This window comes from Helianthus annuus, chromosome 1 (genome assembly GCF_002127325.2).
Source record: "Helianthus annuus cultivar XRQ/B chromosome 1, HanXRQr2.0-SUNRISE, whole genome shotgun sequence".
Lineage (NCBI taxonomy): Eukaryota > Viridiplantae > Streptophyta > Magnoliopsida > Asterales > Asteraceae > Helianthus > Helianthus annuus.
Window position 1 is genome coordinate 89,333,690 of NC_035433.2, and position 22,970 is coordinate 89,356,659.

The following is a 22,970-nucleotide window of genomic DNA, read 5'->3' on the forward strand; positions in this document are numbered from 1 at the left end:
TTATGATAAACATACTTGTCTTGCCCTTAAACAATGCTTATATGACTAGAACATCCCCTAAAACTCTTAAAAACCCTAAACTATGAACTACAGGGGGCAAATTGTCATTTTTCAAACTTAATCCAGAAAATTGGACCCCGTCGCGTAGCGCGACGGGTATGGGGCTTGATGCTCGCGCTACGCGAGCCCCTGTTTTCGGCAGATTGTGTTTCTTGAGCTGATTATGCACGAAATCCCATTAACCAACCTCACCCAATCACCTTTAATCCACCTCTAATCACCTCCAATCACCTTCTAACTCATTCATTATAAATACCCACCTTCTCCAACCCATTTGACACTTTCATAACTCTCTAATCTTCACAAATTCACTCTCAATCTGCAACAAATCTGAGTTTTGGATAGATTCTTGTAACTTCACTAAAGTGAGTGTAACTTGCTTATTTCTTAGCCAAATCACTTGGTTCTTCTTCCTATTGCTTTGTTATGTCCTTGGGTTTGAATCCTTGGTTTTTCCTTGGAAGAATCAGGCTTGGATTTGCCCTAAAATGGACTAAAACTTTCTGTTTTGTTTCAAACTTATGCAAACTTCATCTAACTTGTGTGAAACACATCTCAAACCAATGTCCTAATGCTTACAACCCCTCTTATGGTTGGTTAAGCTTAAAAACATGGTTGAGACATCTAAATCAGAGGCTAAAACCTCATAAACTTTCTGTTTTTAATTAGGGTTTTACCCACAAGTAATGTTCAAGTGTGAAACTTGTTGAATGTGTGATGGTTGGATTAGCTTGGGCTATCCTTCATAAGAATCCACTCATTACTTGATGTTTTTCTATAGATTAGTTGTTGTTATTACCTTAATACATGTATGTTCATGACCCTCCTTGTTGTTTATAACAACAAGTGTAGTGGTGAACAATAGAGGTACCTAAATGGAAGCTTGTTCTTCCTACCTCATGTATGTATTCTATGACACAAAGAGGTACCTAAATGGAGACATTAATCTCCTACCTCATGCTTGAATCATAAGACTTGTAAACTATATAATATCTAAGTTATTCTATATGTATACATCTAAGTAACTAAGACTTGATGATGACTTAATAGTTATTTGTTAAGTGGACGTTACATCATCTATGACCATGCCCTTGTTACGACTCTAATGGATCTTAGAATCCATGAAATCATACCAACTTTTGAGTTTCAATAGTGTCAAGAACAAGAGTTATGTGTACAAGATGATTATTTTCACCTATGCTACTTTCTATATATTTTAAAAACTCCGAATCTATAATCTTCCGTTATACGCCAAACTCACACACCTTTGCTTTCCCGTGTAGAAGGACAAGGTGCTCCGAACTAATTCATCTACAAACTTGCTCTCGGAATTTCAAGTCACCACTTGTAAACCGTGAGTATACTCGTATTTCCCCCTTTTATTTTTACCACTTTTGGGGTGTAACATGTTTACCTATTGAAACTTACACATGAACTTTTGTCTAAACACATGAACATTCCTATAACATGCTTGTATATGTGATGACTTGATACTTTAAATTTGGGTGATTCTTATGTGTTGAACTTATCATTAACTTCGTATGAGCCAAACCTTGACATATGTAGCGCTATAGGATTAACGACCCGCCTCTACTGAAACTTTGGTTATGTCATGAGCAAGTTGCGTTTTCTTGGTTTGATATGTTATACACATGCCATATTTAATGTTTATCTTGAATCGCATGCTTGCTATGAGGAATTGTTCACACTTTTATCTTATGCTATGTATGTACCAAACTTGTATACTCGCCTTTGCTTTTGCATTGAATTGTATTTTAAACATGTTACAGGTTGATGATGATGAAATGAAAGAGGTAGCACGATGCCTAGATACACACTTTAGACGTTAGGTTTAATATGTTGTATCGAATTTTGGTTATGTTGATTTGTTATCTTGATTAAACTTGTTGTTATTTGGATCTTGTATTAATGACTACTTGAAGTTTGGAAATGAAATTTGGATTATTAAATTATTGTCACAAATAGCGTTATGATGTCTCGAGCAATCTTCACACTTCGTCTCATCCCGATGTTTCCGCCATTGGTTGGGGTGTGACAGCGTGTCCAGCGGACACGGGGCCGTGCCCAGCCTTCTGTTCATCCTATAAATAGGAGTGCTTGGTTTCATTTCAACTCATCCCTTGGCACACCACCTCTCTCACACTTCATCCACCACCCACCACCACCATAACACCATCATCCACCACCATCATCCATTGTCCATCGTAGAGTGTGTGAGTCGTCTCGGGATCCAAGATTGATCGTAAGAGTTCTTGACAATCAAGGCCATGTTTGCCTAAGTCTCTTACATCACTTGGTGAAGACAAGTGTTTAGTATAATACTTTTTATTTTCAATCTTTTGCACTTTTTATTTGGTTTTGTATTAATGACTTTAATAACTAGTTACTTATGTTGAAGGTGATCTTTCCTTATCGTTTGTCCGTGGTGTCTTGGCATTATTTTACTGTCTATATAAAATAAAAGATTTTCATCATTCATATCTCCACGGTCTATATGGAGGTATGTTTGCTACCTGGTCGGGGGTTAAGGGAACGGTTTGGTAAGGGTCTTGCCCTTGTTCAGCGTTTAGAGGTCCTGCTTGGGACCTGGGTCAAATTTAGTAGGATCTCCTTCAATGCCCATAGGTATTGGATGGCGAGGATCCAAACTCTTTGACCCCCTCATAAGTTAACTACTATTAATACTATAACCCGGCTATTTAGGACTGTATCCCTGCTGACTGAGACTACTTAGCCGAGGGTAACGTCACCGCCGAAAGCGGGGCCTACCACAATTTGCATTAATAACTTAATTCATTATCTTTCAATAATCCGACCCTTTAGGATTGTATCCTTGCTGACTCGAACTACTGGGTTGAGGGTAACGTCGCCTTCAAAAGAGGGGCCTACTACAATAACTAAGATAATCTCTTAAACAAGTGCAAAAGTGCGAAAATAATCAAAGGTTATACTAATACATGTGTCGGATTCAAGTGATTCATTTTGTCTATCTGTTTTATTTTATTTTTACTTTTTCAGCATTTAGTTAGTTTTTATTTTCTTAGCTTAAAAAAACATTTTTCTCACTTTTTTATTTGATTAGACGTTGAGGATAAACCGGTATTAAAAGCTCTTGTGTCCTTGGACGACCTCGGTATCTTACCAACACTATACTACGTCCACGATGGGTGCACTTGCCCATATGTGTGTTTAGTGTTAGTGAATATCGTGTTTTATAAATTTAAAACTTGGCTAAACGTGTAAAAAGGGGCTTAAATATACATCAAAAATATATTACACTACACACGCATCAGAAGATTTGGATAGGGACTTTGATATGAACTAGCTGACTCCAATTTACTTGTGTGGAGAGCATCTCTTGAAAAAAGTCCTAACTTAGCTGCAAGAGGTATGACGTTCTCATCGGTTTCATGTCAAGTGTGTGGTAGTGTGTTTGAGTCGGTTACGGATGCTTTACTCTAATGCTTGATGTGGACAAATTTGGGCACGGACCAAAGCTCCAAACCTACCTATCTAGGACTCTATCGATGATCTATTGGAGAGTTTGAACGGCTGAGAATGTTGACAAAAATGAAGAAAATGGTTCTTGCTATAACTTTGTTAACATGCTGGAGACTTTGGCAAGAAATGAATGACAAGGTATTCAAATGATTGGCTACTTCAACTCAAAGGATGGTGGAGGAGGAGAAGGAAATTTTGTTTGACTGGACTCAACATAGATCAACGTATGGTGGAGTATCCAGGGAGGATTTGTACAACTTGGTAATATTCATGTAAATTTTGTATCTTGATTCTATTTGTATGTTGTTCGCTAGATTGTATATTTTGTTGGTTTTCTTAGCTACTTGCCAAAAGGTTAGTTTGTGGTATTAATATATGGGTATCGTTTGGCCGTTAAAAAAAAACTCTACTCTCCAAAACTTTTATTTAGGGGGTGTATATACCTCTTCATAAAACACATGCCATGTAATGAATATTTCGTAGTTAATATAGTTATTAGTTCCTCCTTATGGGAATTTCAACCAAATATCAAGATACTAATGGGAGTAATTTTGTTATAATCATTTGATAAATTCACATACTAAGGTCTTTTTCGCAACTAATTTGAGGATCTAGTATTAATCAAAATAAAAAATCGATAATATCTTTGTGAAAGGAGGGTGAGGTCAATGTTCAAAATTGATATCAAAACAAATTTACATACAAGTAGGCACTTTGTTGTACATTTCTTTCAAATAACATGTACAACAAACAAACTTCTCTCATCGTGACAATGCTCAAGCCTTCTACTCCATTTATTCCAACACTAGGATCATTCTTTGCATACAAAACCATAGCATAACTAAAAGTCAATGTATTCATAATAAAGCGCCTATTTATTTGATTATAACAATCTAGATTATTAACGGATATGAATTACTTGCTCTGAAGTTAAAATAAGAATTAACTTACATTTGCCCATAGGATTTATAGAATCATGGGTTCTTCCACCCATCAAACACATTTTTTAATGAAAAAGGTTACTCTTACCCTGCTTTACAACAATTATTTAAATAACTACCATGTCAATAATAAGACTTAAACACATCTTTATTTTATTTACCGTTTTGATTGGTTTACTTGTAAGATTAAATATATTACATATTAATATTTAATCTATAGCCATCACAATCATTTACATTATAGAGATCAAAATATATTAGAACCTATTAAATAATTAGTTGGTAATTGTTGATGGACCATATTACCCTTATTAACTAATTAGGTTTCCTCCTGGGTGCTTATATAAGGAGAATTATGTGGAGGTTAAGGGGTTACTCAGTTACACAATTACACACACCCCATTAGCCATAACATCATCACGAACGACCTCCTCTCCTAGCCGATACCCTTTTCGGTTTTCTAAGTCCCCATCATCAGTCAGCACCCTAAGGAGGAACCAGATCACGATGACAAGCATGTCGAACTCCATTACTGGATTCTCCAACGCACTGTCTGTCATAACAGGTATGTTTTAATGTTTTCCTTCATGCACAAACAGAACTGAACCAACATTACTTGTATAAACTCATGTTTGAGTATTTTCAGTGTTTCAAGCATACATTAATATGTACATTTAACCGTTAGAAACTAATGTTCCTGGTTTAAATTAAAGAAGCATCATCTTCAATTAGCTTTTAGGAAACTTAACTTTGTTTATATACTTTTCAGTGAAACTACTTTATTACCCCGTTTTGACCAACTTATTGACCATATTAGTTTCTTATGATTTAAAACAGTACAAGTTACTCCATTAACTTTCCAAACGTATAAAAATATGTTAAACAGATACCTTAATAATTATCTATATTATTATAAAAAGGAGAAGTGATGTACTAAAACGTAATTTTACATCATGTACAACATTGGAAGCAGTATATACAACCCTGTGTAAGCAGAGAAAATTAGAAAATGTTTGGTATTTTAAGACGCTGGAAGGGCTTATTGGTAATTCAACCACCTTGACTTTAATTGCAATCGATTATATTTATTGAACTTAATTGCGACGATCATTTAAACTGATGAAGCCCTTCTGATTCCCTTTCTTCCTCCAATATCGACCTCATCGCTCTCCCTCTCTCTCTCTCTCTCTCTCTGTAACTTTCTTCATTTTGTTTTCTTAATGACTGTTACATTTTGTGTTTATTATATGTGTTTTGGTTGTTAAAATGAATCTTTAGGTCACACATTCAAGATTTGTATCAATGCAGGAAAGGCTTGAGTGTTTCTACTTCGGTGAACAGTTGGAATCAAAAACCCTAGCCGGAGCCATTTGTCGCCCGCACTAAAGTAAGAAATTTATCCTTGTATATTGATGTATCTTCATCCTATGATATTAATTTTGTGTTTTAGGGTTCTGTTATTTGAATATTGTGTATGATTGGAATTATGTTATTTATTTTATTTTGGTTATTGATGGATCTGAGTTCGTTAATCGATTATATTTTTTGTCTGATTTCTTGGCTTTCTTGGCTGAAATCATTTTGTTTTTTTTTTTATTTATGATGTGGTTGAATAATATTGGGTGGAGAGAATCACACTTGCTCTTGATTTCTGACAATTCAAAGTTAACAGTTACTGCAAGTATTTTAAGATTGTTTTAAGATTGTGATATGTAAAGAGAAAAAAAAAGAGCACTTGGAGTTGAATGATATTGTTAAATTTGCAATTTAATTAATCAAAATTTGCTTCACATGTTTCTTGAGCTTGAGTTTGACAATATACATGAACGGGCTACATAATTATACTATGTAGTACCTCTGGTAATTCATGTTTGTATTATTAACTTACATGATACGCAGTCAATTTGATCTTAACTTACATGATATAATCACATTAACATCATCTCTACCGTCGTATCAGTGCCCGGATACAAACTACTTGTTTATGGGGGATTACGTGGATGGAGGGTATTATTCTGTTGAAACTGTCACAGTAAGTAAAAGTCTCTAAATCATGCCTTTCTGACGTATTTATATTTGTTTTACTGACCCGCTTGGTCGCATGTTATGCAAGTATTTGATATATAACCAATGTTTTTTTTATTACAGCTATTGGTGGCTGTGAAAGTACGATATCCTCAACGAATTACTATTTTAAGAGGGAATCATGAAAGCCGGCAGGTATTTTGTATGTTTTTAATTATATTATTTTGATAATATTTTTTTGTGAATTAAATGTAATAAGACTAACTTTATTGTTATGATACATGAAGGTCGAGAATTTAGCTGCACCAGTTGCAGAATGGACAGTTGGCGGAACTCCATTGACTTCATTAATGGACGTTGAGAGGAGACATGGTAAAAAATATTTGGTGTTTTTTTCTTATTAAAATGATATTCATTTGAAACGAGTCTTAACTCAATTTTACTAAAATAAAGAAATTCCAAAACAAAGAGACTTGCGTTCTAAATAGTAGTTATTTATATAATTGTTTTTTAGACCATGAGTAGTGGTTTAGTAAACCACATGGTCTTTTTCGACACGTGGCGTCCACATCATCTTTATCAAACCACTTGCTTGACTATATGACATATATATCTAATTTAGTAATACCCTTCTACAAATACCAAATAAGGGAAATTTTCATTACAATTTTTTTTATTTCAAATTCAGTTTACATGCTTGACCATTTGACGTGTTGCTGAGTAACCATAATTGACATGTTCATAAGCTAATGGGTCAACATATTTTGAGAAGAAAAATGCTCTAAGTTTTTTGAAATATAAAACTGGATTGACAAACGTAACAACGTGGTACATGCATTGCCATCTGGTCGAGTTAGTCGGTTGAAAGTCCTGTATGAATTCATGTTGGTGATAGATATGAACTATTTTACTTAGTTTTATTGTATTATTGTTTTTAGGGATACTTTGTATACTAAATAATATATTGATACATAACTTTACTTGTGCACAGTGTGTTCATGTTTTGTATCTAACTGGAACCCTTTGTTTCTGTTTGGCATCAAAACTGCCCAGTTTAAACAAATCCCATTCTGTTAGTGAAGGCGGCGGTAATGACGGTCGTGGTGCTGATTGTGGTGCTGGTTGGGACGTGGAGGTGGTGGCGATATAATGGCCATGGGTAACACTGTCCTTTTTGGTGCTACTGCTGGAGAAGGGCAATCTGCAGCTACACTTATCGAGGTCTTTTTTTAATTCGTCTAAAACTTTAAGGTGAATAATGGTTGATTTTCTAACAAAAACTTATATGATGATGTCATCTTCCTTATTAGTTATGCATCCCCAAAGTTATCTGTTACAAGAGTATTTCATGTGTTCGACCAGTTATAACGAAATATAAGTTTACCTGTTTCGTAAAAAGAGTATTTTTATAACTACTTTTGCTCTTGGTAGCTAAAGGATGAGCATTTTCACCGATTAGCGGTCCCGTACCGATGCCGATAGCATATCGAACCGGTACCGACCGAACATCAGTATTGGTATCGATACTCACTTTTTGGGTTTTCGATATGGGGTATCAGTACTGGTTTTTGTTGTAATAGTTAATACCAATTTGAATATTAGACACACTTTCCGCCTCTTATCCCTTTTTTGATAATTTGTTTTGTATTTTCTAACAAGTTTAGTTCATAAGTTCGCCCTATGGATTAATCAATAATATTTAATAATAAATAATTATTAAGCTTTATGTCTTTTCGCAAGGTTGACTACACTATTCGCAAGGTCGGCTCACAAGGAAAAAGGTAGTGGTGAGTTTTTAAATTCTATTATTGATAGCAAAATGATATGCTTTTGAGTAATTAATCGTTGGTGGCGACAGGTGGTGGCTGTTGCGGTTGGAGTGGTGAGCGTTGCGGTTGGACTCCGCATATCGATTTTCTACGGAACGCGGATTAGTAGTGTTGTATGTTGTCGTTTTAACTTTCTTCTTCAGTTTTCCCTAATTGTGCCTGTAGGGTGAGAGTTTGAAATAATAGAAGCATTCCAAGAATACCATACTTATGCGACTCAAGCCAGACTCAAACAACTTTACAGATCGAGAGTTGACGACGGATCAATCATTTCAAGAAGATAGGTTTGATCAAGACTTCAAGAAAATGCATACAAATCCCATTAAGAACAGGCTATCCAACTTTAATCAGAGTATATAAAAGGGAGAATTGGTAAGTGGGTTCTAGCATAAGATAAAACTAACCCAATGCAAAACCCTTGATGCTTGTAAGTGATTCATAACATAAGATTAAACTAACGGAAATTGTCGACTCCGCTGCAACGCGTGGGTTTACAATGGCCTAAATCGTTTTATTATAAAGAAACTTTGCTAATCTTCTAAACAGGTAGTTTTCTTAATCATATTAAAACATTAAATAATCTTCAAAATAGAATATCTGCACAAAGAAGACGTAGAGGGACTTGATTCTCTTACTAATGTACACTTTTTGTATCTTGTAGGTGTATAGGGAAGAGATTGTACAAATTTTATAGAGACAATGAGGTTCAAGATGAATTAATACAGCAGCCTTTTCCGGCTTTGAATTAGACTTCTGCGAGTTTCATATATACAACTTATATATGATTTTTTAATCGTTTTAAGGTTTGCATTATATTTCTGCCTCACATCGTCGACTCCGCAGCAACGCGCGGGTTCCCCACTAGTATATGATATATACAAAACATTACAAATTATGGCTCATCATATTTGTATAGTTAGTATATTTCACACTTTTCACCCATCTATTGACCATATTTGTTATTGTCTAATAATACGAAGAATATAGAGTTGGCAATCTTTCCAACCAAATAATATACACTCCAAACGGACACACAATTGATTTTATATGATTTTACAAAACAATCCAAAATCCAAACAAAAGCCGAAAATTAAACTCATAACTACTTCTGACCCAAAACTAATTTCAGCTCCATTTTCATAGTTTAATTCAATTTAAGACAATGGAAACAAGTTATAAGTGTACTAGTGTAGTGATTTAACTTCATATAAACTAGAGGCTCCTAAAATTAAATTAAATTCTTCTTAGTGTCAGTTTATCAAATATCTAGTGTGCATGGACATTTAACATTTTTAGTTTTTTACTAGCTTTGATATCATTCTTACTTTGATCTAATTCACCAATTGGTAACATGAAAACCTACTCTACTTGACAGAGAAGCTGTTTAACACATACATATCAATATTTATTATGAAATTAGTTTTTAATCATGAGTATGCATAAGTTTCGAACTTCAAAGTTATCACACCATTTTTATAAAAATAACATCCCAATAATATTTATATAAGTTATTGTTGAATATAAAAAATTAAGATATTACATGAAGCAAATGGGATACAATAAGTTATTGTTGAATATAAAAAATTAAGATATTACATGAAGCAAATGGGATACAATGATAGGGTTGAGATCCTGTACAAACAGTGTGAATTATAAGAACCGTAAGAACAGATCTGAACCATTGATAATTTAAATCAAGGGTTGATATTGATTATAAATAAAACCCTTATAATTAATAATTACTACTAACAAATTAGGGGTAATTTTGTAAAATTGCTAGTCATTTGACTATTTTCCATTAAATACAAACTCCACCAAGGTTTTTTAAACTAAAATAACTTTTATATACTTCATTATTTTAAAAAAAAAATATACCATAAAATCAAGTATTTTTTTATCTTTAATATGAGTACCATATTGCTATACCTTTTTTGTATTTCTAAAAGTGATGTTTAAAAAAGTTAACAAAAGGTGTTTTATAATTGTGCTGATAACGTGCTGATTATGTGTTAATTACAAAATAATACAAACAAACATCAAAAGTAGATATAAGCACATCTGGTGTGCTGATAATGGAGAACGATTAAGGATGTTGTGCTAATGCTGTTTATGTTGATAATGGAGAACGATTGAGGAAGATGTGCTGATAATGAAGAACAATTAAGGATGTTATGCTAATTATATAGTGTTGTGCTGATTATATTTTTTGTAGTTATTTTTAATTAGTTATAAATAAATATGGTCAAAAGGTCTAAATTACCCCTAAACTAATTTTTTATTGATAGACACTTGTCAATTATGTGTTGGTTCTTATGGTTCTTACAAACTTAAGTGTTTGTATTTGATCCCATTCCTACAATGATATATTCAAATTACAAATTTTAATATGTTGACCGATTCAAGGTTGAATTGTAGACCATTTTGTATATTCGAGTGATAATAATATCATGGCACGCTACAAGTTGAAGTTTCGTGTATTTATATAAGAAAACAATTTATACCATTCCATAACATTTGCTAAAAAGGCAATACATCCATAGACCATGGGTGTCAAAATATGAAGGTTGGGTTGGGTTGGGCAATGCGTTGAAGCATGTTTGGGGTCATGAAAGGCAGTTTTAGAAACATGTCAAATGGCTTGGATCACCGGTGGTGTTCTTATGGTGATAGTGGCGATGTCTAGGGGTGTTCAACGAATCGAATAACAAATTTTTGAATTAATCGAAACAACCTAATCAAAATTTTTTATTTTTTTTACCTGAATTCGTATTCGATTTGTATTTGAAACTCGAATTCGAATCGAATTCCATTTAATTTAAATTCACTATAAACAATAAATTATTTTACTTTCATTTTTTAAAACTAGTACAAACGAATTATGTTTAACCTAAAATATAACAATGTGCAAAATTAATTAACTATCGACATGTCAAAATTTAGAAGATAGGTTGGTTACTGATAGCGATTTAAGTTAGGTAAAAATTTAGAAATAAGCAGTATGAGCTATTTGTCATTAGGTATGATAATGTTATGAACAATAAACTTATCACTTATGGATGTAATTCGTAATTTGACCAAATTTAGAAGTTATGTATGTGTGTGTGTGTGTATATATATGGAGGGCGGACCCAATGCCTTAGCAACCATAGCACGGGCTACGGCTCAAGTGCGTATTCATAGTGTTTTTTTTTTTTAATTTTTTTTCGGTTTTATACTAAAGATACCCCTAAAATAATACAAGGATACCCCTAACCAACCTAAACTTGTAGAATAAGGGAGCCCGATTGAAACAGTGGCTCAATTGCCCAAATTATTAATAATATGATTGAAATTGTGGCCCAGTTAGTTAGGTATTTGTTTTACTTGATTTATTTATCGTCGTTTTTTTTTTAAATTGTATGATTGCATGGTAATTTTTTTTGGGATACCCCTGATTTAATGGGCTAGTTCCGCCACTGTCATTAGTGTTCACTCTATAACCCTACCCTATATATATATATATATATATATATATAGGTTTAGGATCCTGTACAAAGTGCTTAATTTGTAAGAAGTGTAAGAAATATTCCTGGAATGACAAGTGTCCATCCTCTTAATTAATTCAAAAGGGTAGTTTTGTAATTGTACATTTTTGTCATTTAATTCAAATTCAACATAACTGATCCAAAAATAACCGTCCATGAGATTGTTTAGGGATTTGAACGAATTTTGTAATTTCCATACGATTGTGTTATACGTATCTTTCAATCATCATTAATTATAAATACATAAAGGATTATCAAATCGATATCCCCATTCCAGTTGTTTAACGTCTGCGCCTTTTTTCGATTCTGGTGTTTTATATCAATTTCAATGGAATCCAGCGATGCAGGTTAATGTGTATCATAGTGTTTTATTCTGGTGTTCTATTAAGTTGTATGGTGTTATATTCATAGAAGGTTGCTGGGGATTCCAGATAAAACACCATGACTTGAATCATGGCGTGGTGTTTTATCTGGTGACATTGTTCATGGCATAGTGTTTTAAACATCTGGAGACAAAACACCACGCCATGAACAATGTCTCCAGATAAAACACCACGGCATGAATAATGTCTCCAGATAAAACACCACACCATGAACAATGTCTCCAGATAAAACACCACGCTATGAACAATGTCTCCAGATAAAACACCACGCCATGGTCTCCTGATAAAACACCATGACTTGAATCATAGATGTTTAAAACACCACACTATGAACAATGTCTCCAGATAAAACACCACGCCATGGTCTCCTGATAAAACACCATGACTTGAATCATAGATGTTTAAAACACCACACTATGAACAAGGTATCCAGATAAAACACCATGACTTGAATCCTAGTCATGGTGTTTTAAAATCTGGGAATGTTTTGTATTTATAAAACACTACGCCATGAACAATGTCTCCAGATAAAACACCACGCCATCAACAATGTCTCCAGTTAAAACACCATGACTTGAATCTGCGATTACGTTTTAAAAATCTGGGAATGTTTTAAAGTATGAAGAAATTCGCTGATTTTTTTTTGGAGATTGATGGCGGTTACATATAATTCGCTGATTTTTAGGAGTTTGATGGGTGGTTTTGAAACGGTTACCATATTTGAAATGTTGGAAAAGTCACTATTGCCCTTCAATTTTTACATAAGGTCCTTCTAATTAAAACACAATTTACATTTTATACCCTATTGATCTCAACCATTAGATCAAATATCCAATGGTTTAAAACACTTCTTACCCTTCTTACATTTTAGACACTTTTTACCATATCCCTACTCTATATATATATATATATATATATATATATATAGGGGAAGGTTCAAATGAAAACCACTAGTTATTGTGAAAACTCGAAAACTAATTAAAAAAAGCCAAAAAAACATACAAAAATTTTTTTTTGCAATCAAAATTTCGCAGGTTTTTTAATATAAAAAAAAATTTAATTTTTTTTTTTTTGTGTAGTGCACATGTGTAATACTGCACATATGTATGTGTACTACACATGTGTATTATTACACATGTGCACTACACAAATTTTTTTTTTTTTTTTTGAAAAAAAGTTTTTTTATATATAAAAACTAGCGATTTTTATAAAAAAAAATTGAAAAAAAAAATTTTTTTTGTGTGTTTTTTAGCCTTTTTTTAGTTAGTTTTCGAGTTTTCACAATAAAAGTGGTTTTCATTTGAACCTTCCCCTATATATATATATATATATATATATATATATATATATATATATATATATATATATATATATATATATATATATATATATATATATATATATATATATTAAAAAATGTTTCTATACTAATAAACAAAAATCATTTTTGGACACGTGTCATTCTCTGTTAATTTCTCAGTCTTATTTTTTATTTATATCTTTTATTAAATAATAATAATAATATTAAACATCAATTTAACTAAATCTATTTATCTCTTTTGTTTTCATAATCTGAAATTGATTTCTTTTTTTAACTCTAAAGTTTCAATATTTAGCAATTTAAGTCTAAAGTTTCAATCTTTGGTATTTTAACCCCTTTTGATTAATTTGATTTTTCACTTCTAATTCAAAAGTTTTCGTCTTTTGCCATTTAATCCCTTTAATTATCTCTTTTGTTTTCATAATCTGAAATTGATTTCTTTTTTTAACTCTAAAGTTTCAATCTTTGGCAATTTAAGTCTAAAGTTTCAATCTTTGGTATTTTAACCCCTTTAATTAATTTGATTTTTCATTTCTAATTCAAAAGTTTCCATCTTTTGCAATTTAACCCCTTTAATTTTTTTTTTATTTTCAACCCAAAGCTTTTCATCTTTCGCAATTTAATCTCAACACTTTTTTTACTTTCAACTTTAGTCTCCTATATACTTTTCATCTTTCATAAGTTCTCCGTTTAACATGTTGTTCTAAATTTCCAAGTTAACATGCCGCAACGTGCGTGTAGAGTTCAACGTTTTTTCATCTATTTTTTTCCTGTTTGACATGTCCGTCGCAACACGTCTATTTTTCGCGTTTGATAGGTCTGTCGCAACGTGCGATTAATTATTTTTTTCTCGGTTTTACACATAGGCTCGTGGTCATGTGAGAAACATTCGCCTTTCATCTAACATGATATATAACTAATGAATCTTCTGCCGCATTGCGACAGGTGGTAATTCTAGTTATATATAAATTGAAATCAAATTTCGAATTGAATTGAAAATCATAATTCGTATTCAATTACTAGACTCGAATATGAATCATCTCAAATTCGAACCTTGATAATCGAATTCCAATTTTTTGAATTCGAATTGAAAAAGTGTGGTGACACTATTGATTACGATAGAGCAATAGTGATGAAGATAGTGTGAGATGAGAGGGCATTAAAATGAGAATATTATTCAAACAATCGAAATCTGCATACAGAAAACACGCATCGGAATCCAATTACGTTGAAACAAACCCTAGGCCCCCATTTTCCCCCAAATCCTATTCAATGTCCGATCAATAGATCCGATCAAACCCTAACAACCAGAAAAATGACAAGCAGCAGCGGCAGCGACGTAGAAGCCGGATTCGCAAAGCTCCAAGGCGAAGACTTCGAATACTACATGCAAACCTACTCCATCATTCTCGGCCGCAACTCCAAGAAATCCACCGTCGACGTCGACCTCTCCTCCTTAGGCGGCGGCATGAACATCTCCCGCCATCACGCCCGCATCTTCTACGACTTCCAACGACGCCGTTTCGCCCTCCAAGTCCTCGGCAAAAACGGCTGTTTCGTCGAAGGCGTTCTCCACCTCCCCGGCACTCCTCCGGTCAAACTCGACTCTCAAGATCTCCTCCAGATCGGAGACAAGGAGTTTTACTTTCTCTTGCCGGTTAGAAGCATCCTCGGTGGACCTGCTCCGGTGCCACGTGGCAGAAACCCTAGTGGTGGTGGTGCTTATTATTCGCCGGCATTGCCGCCCTCTGGGAGGGGGAGGGGGAGGAGTGATGATGACGTGGAGGATGGAGGTGTTGTGGGGAAGAAGGTGAGGAGAGATGATTATGGTGTTGTTGGTGGTGCTTCCGGTTCGGGTGGACGATCGCATTCCGGTTAGTGTTTAATGTGTGTTTGTTTGTAACATTTTTGATGTGTGATTATAATTAAATGATTATTACAAGTTATAATAACCATATGCAAGATTTATAATAATAGGAAATATAATAGTGATTGGATGATAAGAGATGTGAGATTACAATTTATAGACGATTTTAGCGACTGAAACATTAAAATAGACTTTGTGAGACTTTTGCTGTGGAAGATCACATTATTCAGGTTAGTGTTTGTGTATTTTGTGTTGATGTCTTTTTATTTGTTTGTTTGTGACATTTGTTTATGATCATTGTCAAAATTTATGTGGATTGTGGAGTAGAATAGGTTGATATGTAGTTAACGGATGATAACCGTATGCAAGGTTTATAGTTAGTTGTCAGTTTAGTAATATAAGAGCTGTGAGATGTAATCATGCCGGATTGATTATGAAACTAGATGAAGTTTATGGCCAAAGTTGTATTGTATTATAGGTTTCCGATTACATACATTAAGAACTTTAAAGTAGAGCCTTTTTCTGATAGATTTATATCTGACGTCTACTGGAGTGGCAAACTTGGTTTTAAAAAACACGCCTCGCCTAGGCGCGAGGCGTATCAAGGCGCAGCTTCTGGGGCTTTTTAGCTCAGCGCCTTGTGTAATTACAAGAAGCACCCAAAAGGCGCAGATTTTTGGGTTTTTTTGGCCTGAGGCGCGCGCCTCATGTATCTGAGGCGTTTTTCTGCAGAAAAAAAGTTATGCCTTGGGTTTTTTGACTTGTACATGTAAGTAAAACGGTATAAAAGCCTTATTTATAGCTATATTTTGGTTAAAAGAAGCTAAAAACTAATGGGATATGTATGGGATATATAAAAAAATTATATAAACACCTTGCGCCTCGGTTACGAAAAGCCCACCGCTTTTGCGCTTCGCGCCTTAATTTTAGACCTCGTTGCTTTTGTGCACCTATCGCTTTTTAAAACCAAGGTGGCAAACCATTGTCTGTCGTGCAAAATGGAAGCAGAAGGGTCTAGATACGTTCTAGCAAGTGTTTAATAAAAGCCAAGTGGAAGTTTATTATTAATTTTGTTATGTGTCAAAAAAGTTATCCGAACATTACACGTGAGTTTTTTATTTATAGACGATTTTAGTAACTGAAAGTCTGAAACACTAAGTTAAATGAAAAGTAACTGAGTATAGGCTTAAATGAAATAGAAAGTGTAACAGGAATATTGATTTCGGTCCAAGTAACTAATCCTCTAGACTTAATCAACATAAAAAATAAAATTCCTCAGTAAAATAAAACTAATTAGTAAATTGCTATTTGATAATTTTTTGTTGGGAGTCATGGAATAGTTTCTTTGCTCTTTTCAGCATTTCTACAAGTCCCCATATGGATCAAATATTTGAGTTATCGCTCGGTCCCTCATTGATATCACATTCCTATTGGGATCTGTTCTGTACAATGTACTTAGAATGTATTACCTAAATGAAAGAGCGTTTAATATCATATATCAGAAGTTATCCGAAAATTACAAGCGAGTCTTTATATAGATGAATTTAGTAACTGAAACATTAAGTTCAGTCAAAGTAAATAGACACATTAACCTTAAGCTTAAATGAAATAGAAGTTGTAACCGGAATATTAGTCTCGGTCAACATAACTAACACTCTAGACATAATTTAGAGATATAATAAAGTCCGTCTATAAAATATCAATAATTGTTAAAACCTTTAATGATGATTATATGTTGGGAGTTATGACTTGTTTCTTCACTCTTTTGGTTCTCTAGATAACTTTTTTTTATTAAAATTAAGAAATCATCTAGTGTTAATCGATATAATATCTCTGATGTTGGTATGCTTTCATCTTTGCATGTTGTATATAATTTTGCTATATACTCCTGGTATGTCATGTTACGGTGGAGTTAATGTTTTTAAATAGTTTTTCAATCACTTAGCATATGTAGTTGGACGCTGGTATATTTCCATCTAGTTATTACGCATTTATGCGGATTAAATCAGGGGCTATGTGACAGATAGGGCTGCAAACGAACCAAATGTTCGGCGAACAGTTCGTGAACCGTTTGGCGGGAAGTTCGTTTGTGTTCGTTCGTTTATTGAACAAACGAACACGAACAAAAAATTTTTGTTCGTGTAGTTAAATGAACAAACACGAACAGAGGTCGCGTTCGTTCATTTATGTTCGTGAACGTTCGGTAACGTGTTTGTTTGTGTTTGATAGTTCATTAATGTTTTTAGTTTATATATTTTATTTAAATACTTCAAGATTCGGAATTTAATATTTGATAATTGTGAGTGTATTATATATTTTGTTAATGAACGTTTGTTTGTTTCCATTTGTGTTCATCAATGTTCGTTTTTGTTCCTTGCCTAAAATTAACAAACAAACACAAACGAACACAAACAAGTTCATTTCCTTAACAAACGAACACGAACACAAAATCTCGTTCGGTAAGTGTTCATGAACAGTTCGTGAACACATATATTTCTTAACAAACGAACACGAACAAGGTCTTGTTCGTGTTCGTTCGGTTCGTTTGCAGCCCTAGTGACAGACTTTAGATAACTAACATAATATATAAATTACTAATACGAATGCTTCAACTGTACCTCCAATAATTATGTTTTTCCCTTTCTTTTGTGATTGTAGATAAGAAATCAGAGGCAAGATCAAGAGTTGATCGGGAGTCTGATAACCAGCAGCTGTTACAATTAGAAGAGAAAGACGTCGTATCGTCTGTCGCTACTGTGCTTTCTGACCTTTGCGGTCCCGGGGATTGGATGCCTCTAGAGAAACTTCATGCTGAGGTAAATCACTAAGCATACAGCCCCAGTCTATGCATTATAAGTTGATCATACTTGCTTTTTATTAATTTGAGAGTTAAATGCCATTTTAGTCCCTGTGGTTTGGGCCATTTTGCCAGTTTAGTCCAAAGGTTTCATTTTTAACCTGTGGGTCCAAAAAGGTTTCACAGTTGCCATTTTAGTCCACTTGGTTAACTTCATCCATTTTTTCTGTTAACGAGAAGGCCAATTTGGTCATTTTGTATGTAATTCTGTTAACTAAAAGGGCAATTCAGCCATATAAAATGACCGAATTGGCCTTCTCGTTAACAGAAAAAATGGATGAAGTTAACCCAGTGGACTAAAATGGCAACAGTGAAACCTTTTTGGACCCACAGGTTAAAAATGAAACCTTTGGACTAAACTGGCAAAATGGCCCAAACCACAGGGACTAAAATGTCATTTAACTCTTAATTTGATTATGTTTCTTATGCATAAATATCACAAAAAAAAAAAAAACTCTCTATTTGAATTTATTTGGCTATAAACCTGATTAATACATAACTGTTTTGCTAAACTCTTTTTTACATCATGGGGTGCAGCTGTTTGAACTGTACGGCAATGTGTGGCACCATAGTCGAGTTAGGAGGTATCTAACTTGCGATGATCATCCAGGCTCTGAAGCTCAGGGCAAACCATGGTTTGGGCTGCTTATGTTGTTGAGGAAATACCCTGAACATTTTGTCATTAACACTAGATCTAGAGGCCGTGTTACACTCGAGTTTGTCTCGCTTGTTTCACTCGTTTCTTGAGATCTTGAACAAGTGGCTTAGTATCTTACTTTTTATGTTTTGACTTCAACTTGAGGTCTTGTTTGTACCCTTGATTGTATGTAACTATGAATCTTTTGACCATTTGGTTTGCTTCAAAGTGGTGTTATGTTTCTAGAAGATGCTAAAGAGCCGAGCTTGGAGCTCGTTTTACGAGAAATTTTATAAGCTTGAACTTGGTTTTTCTGTTATTTATCAGTTAGTTATTTATTAGGTTTATTAATATATATTTATTAAATGTTCTTATTTAGTTAATTTTGTTATAATCATATATAATTGTTTATATTATTACATAAATAATAGGTGTGTTGACGACTTGACGTTCGCAATACTAGCCGAACTAGGTATATAAAGCTCATGCTCATTTAAACTCAACTTGATTTGAGGTTTTAACGAGCTGATCTCAAATGGCTGGACTCGCTTAGCATATTTGTACACAAATAGCGACTTAGAAAGCTAAAATTACACAATGCAGCTATTATACAATATAAGGAAACTAATTAATCAATTTTTGTGACCTCCAAAGACACTATGATTGCATGGTACAGCATAAGCATTTAGATTTGCTCCTAAAATGCGCGTTAAAACATAAAACTTGTTAAAAATAGAGCTGAAGGTTATAATGTTTTAACAAAAGAAATGCCAATAATAAAGTTTTAAATCATCAGGAACCCGATGTCTCAACATCTTCAGATCCTGAGAAACTCTTTCCTCCTTGATCCGCCTTCGTATGCGGGTCACTGCTGTTATGTGACGGATGCTCGAACTTCATTCGGGAACTAACCCGTCTCTGATGTTCTGAGAGAATAAAAGTACTTGTTAGATAAACAAAAAGTGGTTGACATTTTGAGTCAGCATGTTTGACTTTTAAATTTCAACTTCTGTATTCTTTTTCCATTAATTTCCAAAACTTGGAATAATCATGGTTTCTTGAGGTGAAAAGTCAATGTAAAAAAAAATTCAAATAGTCAACTACTGGAAAATATACAAAGTTAGAGACAAGTCAAATTACTTTTGCTGTTGATTGCTGACCGAGTCATGGTTAAGAAATCATCCCAACTCAGTTTACTGAGTTCGTCCTTCTCCTCAGCCGTGAGCTCAAAGTTTGGTTCTCTACCACACATGAAAGCCGCCCTACACAAACATGAAACCATTGTGGATGGGTCAGTCTGGTTAGGTAACGTGTCAAAACAGGTGAGTTATACGTGTGCATCGGAACAAGTTGTGTCGGGTCACACACATTTTCATCCGTTTTTTATATTATAAAGAGATAACAAAAACTATATTACCAAAAAGTAATCTAACATTTAACTAAAGCACGATTTATGAGCTTCTTATCGATCCATTGGACCGTCCTTTTTAGTTAATAATATAAACGAACCCGAATGAACACATTTAATAAGAAAATGGTTTAAAATCGGTCAATACCTGTCATACAAACAAGCAGCTTCTTGTTGGGAGCCAACTGTACCTAGATGGATTTGTTTTTTGTCCACTTTAATGGCAGCTTGCCATTTCATGTTCTTATAATATACCCCTCTCATTATGCACGGTTCTTGGTTCTCAAAGTGTTTTCTTCTGTGTCGTTTCCGCCTTTTGAACACTGAAATAGGTACAAACTAAAACGGTCAAAAAACGCCATTCATATAACATCACTCTATTTACACAAAAAAGCTGATGCAAGTTTTTAGATTATTTATTTTCTTACATGACAAAAACTATAAAAAAAAATTGAGAGATAGACCTGGATGTTGAATGGGCTGCTTGTTAGATGAGCTCGATTCATTGACATTTGAAGATTCGGGTTCTTCAGATTTCGTTTTCTCCTGCTAGAAACACGAATAACGTGTGGGAAAATGATAAAGAAAATACAAAAACACTTGTGATTACCTCTGCAGATCGGTTAATGTCAACCGAAGGTGTCGGAAGCACATTGACATGTCGGGTGCTCTGGACCCAACTTGGAGATTGCCCGTTTTCAAGTGAAGATATTAAATCTAGAGAAGGACTTCGCCCTAATATATAACATAGTACAACATCAACATAGTTACAAAAAAAACATGTACCTTGACAAGATTCATAAGATAGCGAATACATAACGATCAAGATATCTATATTATAACAAGTAACATAAAGTTAAAAATGTACCGTAAAGCTTGATCAATCTTTGTCGACGAATGCTCACCATATCTTCCAACCACAAACCTAAACCATCCGATAGAAAAATATGCAAGTTATATAAACACATTCGGATCCAAGAAGATTAATTGTCCTTGGTCCTCAATAGTCAAAAAAATGTTCACATAAATCAATCTTTTTCTTTTAACCATGAGGGGTCACTACCAGAAAACTCACGGACCCCACCAAAGGTAAAACACAACTTGCGCTGTGCAGGTGGCCTTCAAGGAGGTTAAAGGCAAAAAAACCAAGGGACGCAACGCAAGCACTTACCGGTGCTCCACCCCTTTAAAGATTTACAAAAAGACTAGATCATGTCACAACCATAAGTACTTTCTTTATAAGTTAAAATCCTCAAAAACACTTTTTATACTCATTATCCACCCTACATTATATGTTTGTGCAGTGAAAAAAAGGGACTTTTTATAACCATTAACTGTTACACACTTGCACAGTAAAACATTTAATCAAACTCATTGAAGCCAAATTCCGAAGCACATAAACAAATGTTACAGAAAACAAGACTCATAAACAAGGGCGCAGCATAGTGGGGGCGGGAGGGGGCGGCCGACCCCCCGAACTTTTCGGTCAGTAGTAGAGAGTATGTAGTTTTCGTATAGAAATTTTTGGGTATATACGTTTTCAACCCCCCGTTTTATAGAAACTTTTTGGTATATACGTTTTCGACCCCTGGTCGGAAATCTCAAGCTTCGCTACTTAAAGGGTGAAGTTTCAAGTCAATCCCACTTCATAATCACCAAAATACTCACAAAGAAATGGAACTAAAGGTGCCAAAAATCTTGTAACTATGTTAGTAATTCAAACACCCAAATGAGGAAAAAGTTGAAAATTTTCATCTTTCACATACCAAACTAAACAAATCAAGAAAAATAACTTACAACCCACAAATAACCATAACCTAAATTAAACAAACATCATGACAAAAACAAATAGAATCTAAATCAAGCAAAAAAACCAGAAAAACAAACCCATTTCTGTTGATAACATTTAAGTCAACCCACCAACCTACCACCTTTTATAAACAAAAGACTGAGAGAAACCTAAGTCTTAACCACTATTAACCAATCAACCAAATCCCACAAAGATTTAGTGTGGTGTTGTAAGTAAATACCTGAAAAGGTGGTGAAAACCAAGAGGGGTTGCAAGATGAACTGGGGTTTTGATCTGGATTACAAGGGCAAGGTGGTGAGGTTGGAGAGAGAAAGTTGAGATATAGATATATCTATTATATGTATGATGCAGAGAGAGAGAGAGAGAGAGAGAGAAGGGGGGTTGGAGTTGGTCATGCATCTACCACCTTTTGTTTTTATTTCACCTCTCATTATGTTTGGTTGTGTAGGGGGTCCTAGTGAGTAGTGAGGTGGTTTGATGGTAAGTTATTTTAGAGAGAGATGTTTTGCTACTTACTACAAGTTCTTTAAGTTTAAATTTTAAGGTCTAGGTTTTCTTTGTAAATTACCAAACTACCCTTGACGATAAGTTATCGTGACCTTATAAAACCAGGAGTGTGCGTGTGTCGGTTCAGTTATTGATCCAAATCATACATGTAATCGATGTTTTGTTTGATTTTTATGATTTATTGGTTTCTTTTAGGATGGTGAGTATCTATCTTCACCATTCTTAAGTCAAACCGGCGTCATATCACCATTTTTTCAATTCTATCATTTTCATCCCTTG

General features: G+C 34.1%; 2 protein-coding genes and 1 long non-coding RNA gene across 10 annotated transcripts; 2 read left to right on the top strand and 1 right to left on the bottom strand.

Annotated features, from left to right (window-relative positions):
• The first annotated feature begins 5,632 nt into the window (after positions 1-5,632).
• Positions 5,633-9,203, top strand: LOC110871772. 7 transcript variants are annotated; one of them, XR_004893829.1, is made up of 10 exons: positions 5,633-5,717; positions 5,832-5,910; positions 6,484-6,555; positions 6,672-6,743; positions 6,836-6,920; positions 7,602-7,769; positions 8,289-8,329; positions 8,407-8,430; positions 8,521-8,749; positions 9,039-9,203. It is a non-coding gene; the product is annotated as an uncharacterized LOC110871772 (long non-coding RNA). The 7 variants fall into 7 exon arrangements; XR_002553925.2 differs by having other exon boundaries at positions 6,672-6,750; positions 8,407-8,749; XR_002553939.2 differs by having other exon boundaries at positions 7,602-7,799; positions 8,289-8,335; positions 8,407-8,749.
• Positions 9,204-14,729: 5,526 nt separating this feature from the next.
• LOC110871790 (FHA domain-containing protein FHA2) lies at positions 14,730-19,278 on the top strand. The gene is made up of 3 exons (XM_022120524.2): positions 14,730-15,479; positions 18,131-18,288; positions 18,867-19,278. The coding sequence occupies exons 1-3, from the start codon at positions 14,921-14,923 to the stop codon at positions 19,074-19,076; spliced, it is 927 nt and encodes a 308-aa protein (XP_021976216.1). The 5' UTR covers positions 14,730-14,920; the 3' UTR covers positions 19,077-19,278.
• A 264-nt stretch (positions 19,279-19,542) lies between these two features.
• LOC110871798 (ethylene-responsive transcription factor-like protein At4g13040) lies at positions 19,543-22,592 on the bottom strand. 2 transcript variants are annotated; one of them, XM_022120541.2, is made up of 7 exons: positions 22,405-22,592; positions 21,243-21,299; positions 20,985-21,109; positions 20,839-20,920; positions 20,523-20,697; positions 20,107-20,228; positions 19,543-19,892 (listed from the first exon to the last, which is right to left on the bottom strand). In XM_022120541.2, exons 2-7 carry the CDS (start codon positions 21,280-21,282, stop codon positions 19,759-19,761), a joined length of 678 nt encoding a protein of 225 aa, XP_021976233.1. In that variant the 5' UTR covers positions 21,283-21,299; positions 22,405-22,592; the 3' UTR covers positions 19,543-19,758. The 2 variants fall into 2 exon arrangements, with proteins under 2 accessions (XP_021976233.1, XP_021976229.1); XM_022120537.2 differs by having other exon boundaries at positions 20,839-20,923; positions 22,405-22,587.
• Between the last annotated feature and the right edge of the window lie 378 nt (positions 22,593-22,970).

Coding starts and splice junctions, on each gene's coding strand:
- LOC110871790 (XM_022120524.2), top strand. CDS start 14,921: ATGACAAGCAGCAGCGGCAGCGACGTAGAAGCCGGATTCGCAAAGCTC. Junction 15,480..18,130: donor GGGTGGACGATCGCATTCCG/GTTAGTGTTTAA, acceptor TTGTGATTGTAG/ATAAGAAATCAGAGGCAAGA. Junction 18,289..18,866: donor TAGAGAAACTTCATGCTGAG/GTAAATCACTAA, acceptor CATGGGGTGCAG/CTGTTTGAACTGTACGGCAA.
- LOC110871798 (XM_022120537.2), bottom strand. CDS start 21,282: ATGGTGAGCATTCGTCGACAAAGATTGATCAAGCTTTACG. Junction 20,698..20,838: donor GCAGCCCATTCAACATCCAG/GTCTATCTCTCA, acceptor TACCTATTTCAG/TGTTCAAAAGGCGGAAACGA. Junction 20,229..20,522: donor GCTGCTTGTTTGTATGACAG/GTATTGACCGAT, acceptor ATGTTTGTGTAG/GGCGGCTTTCATGTGTGGTA.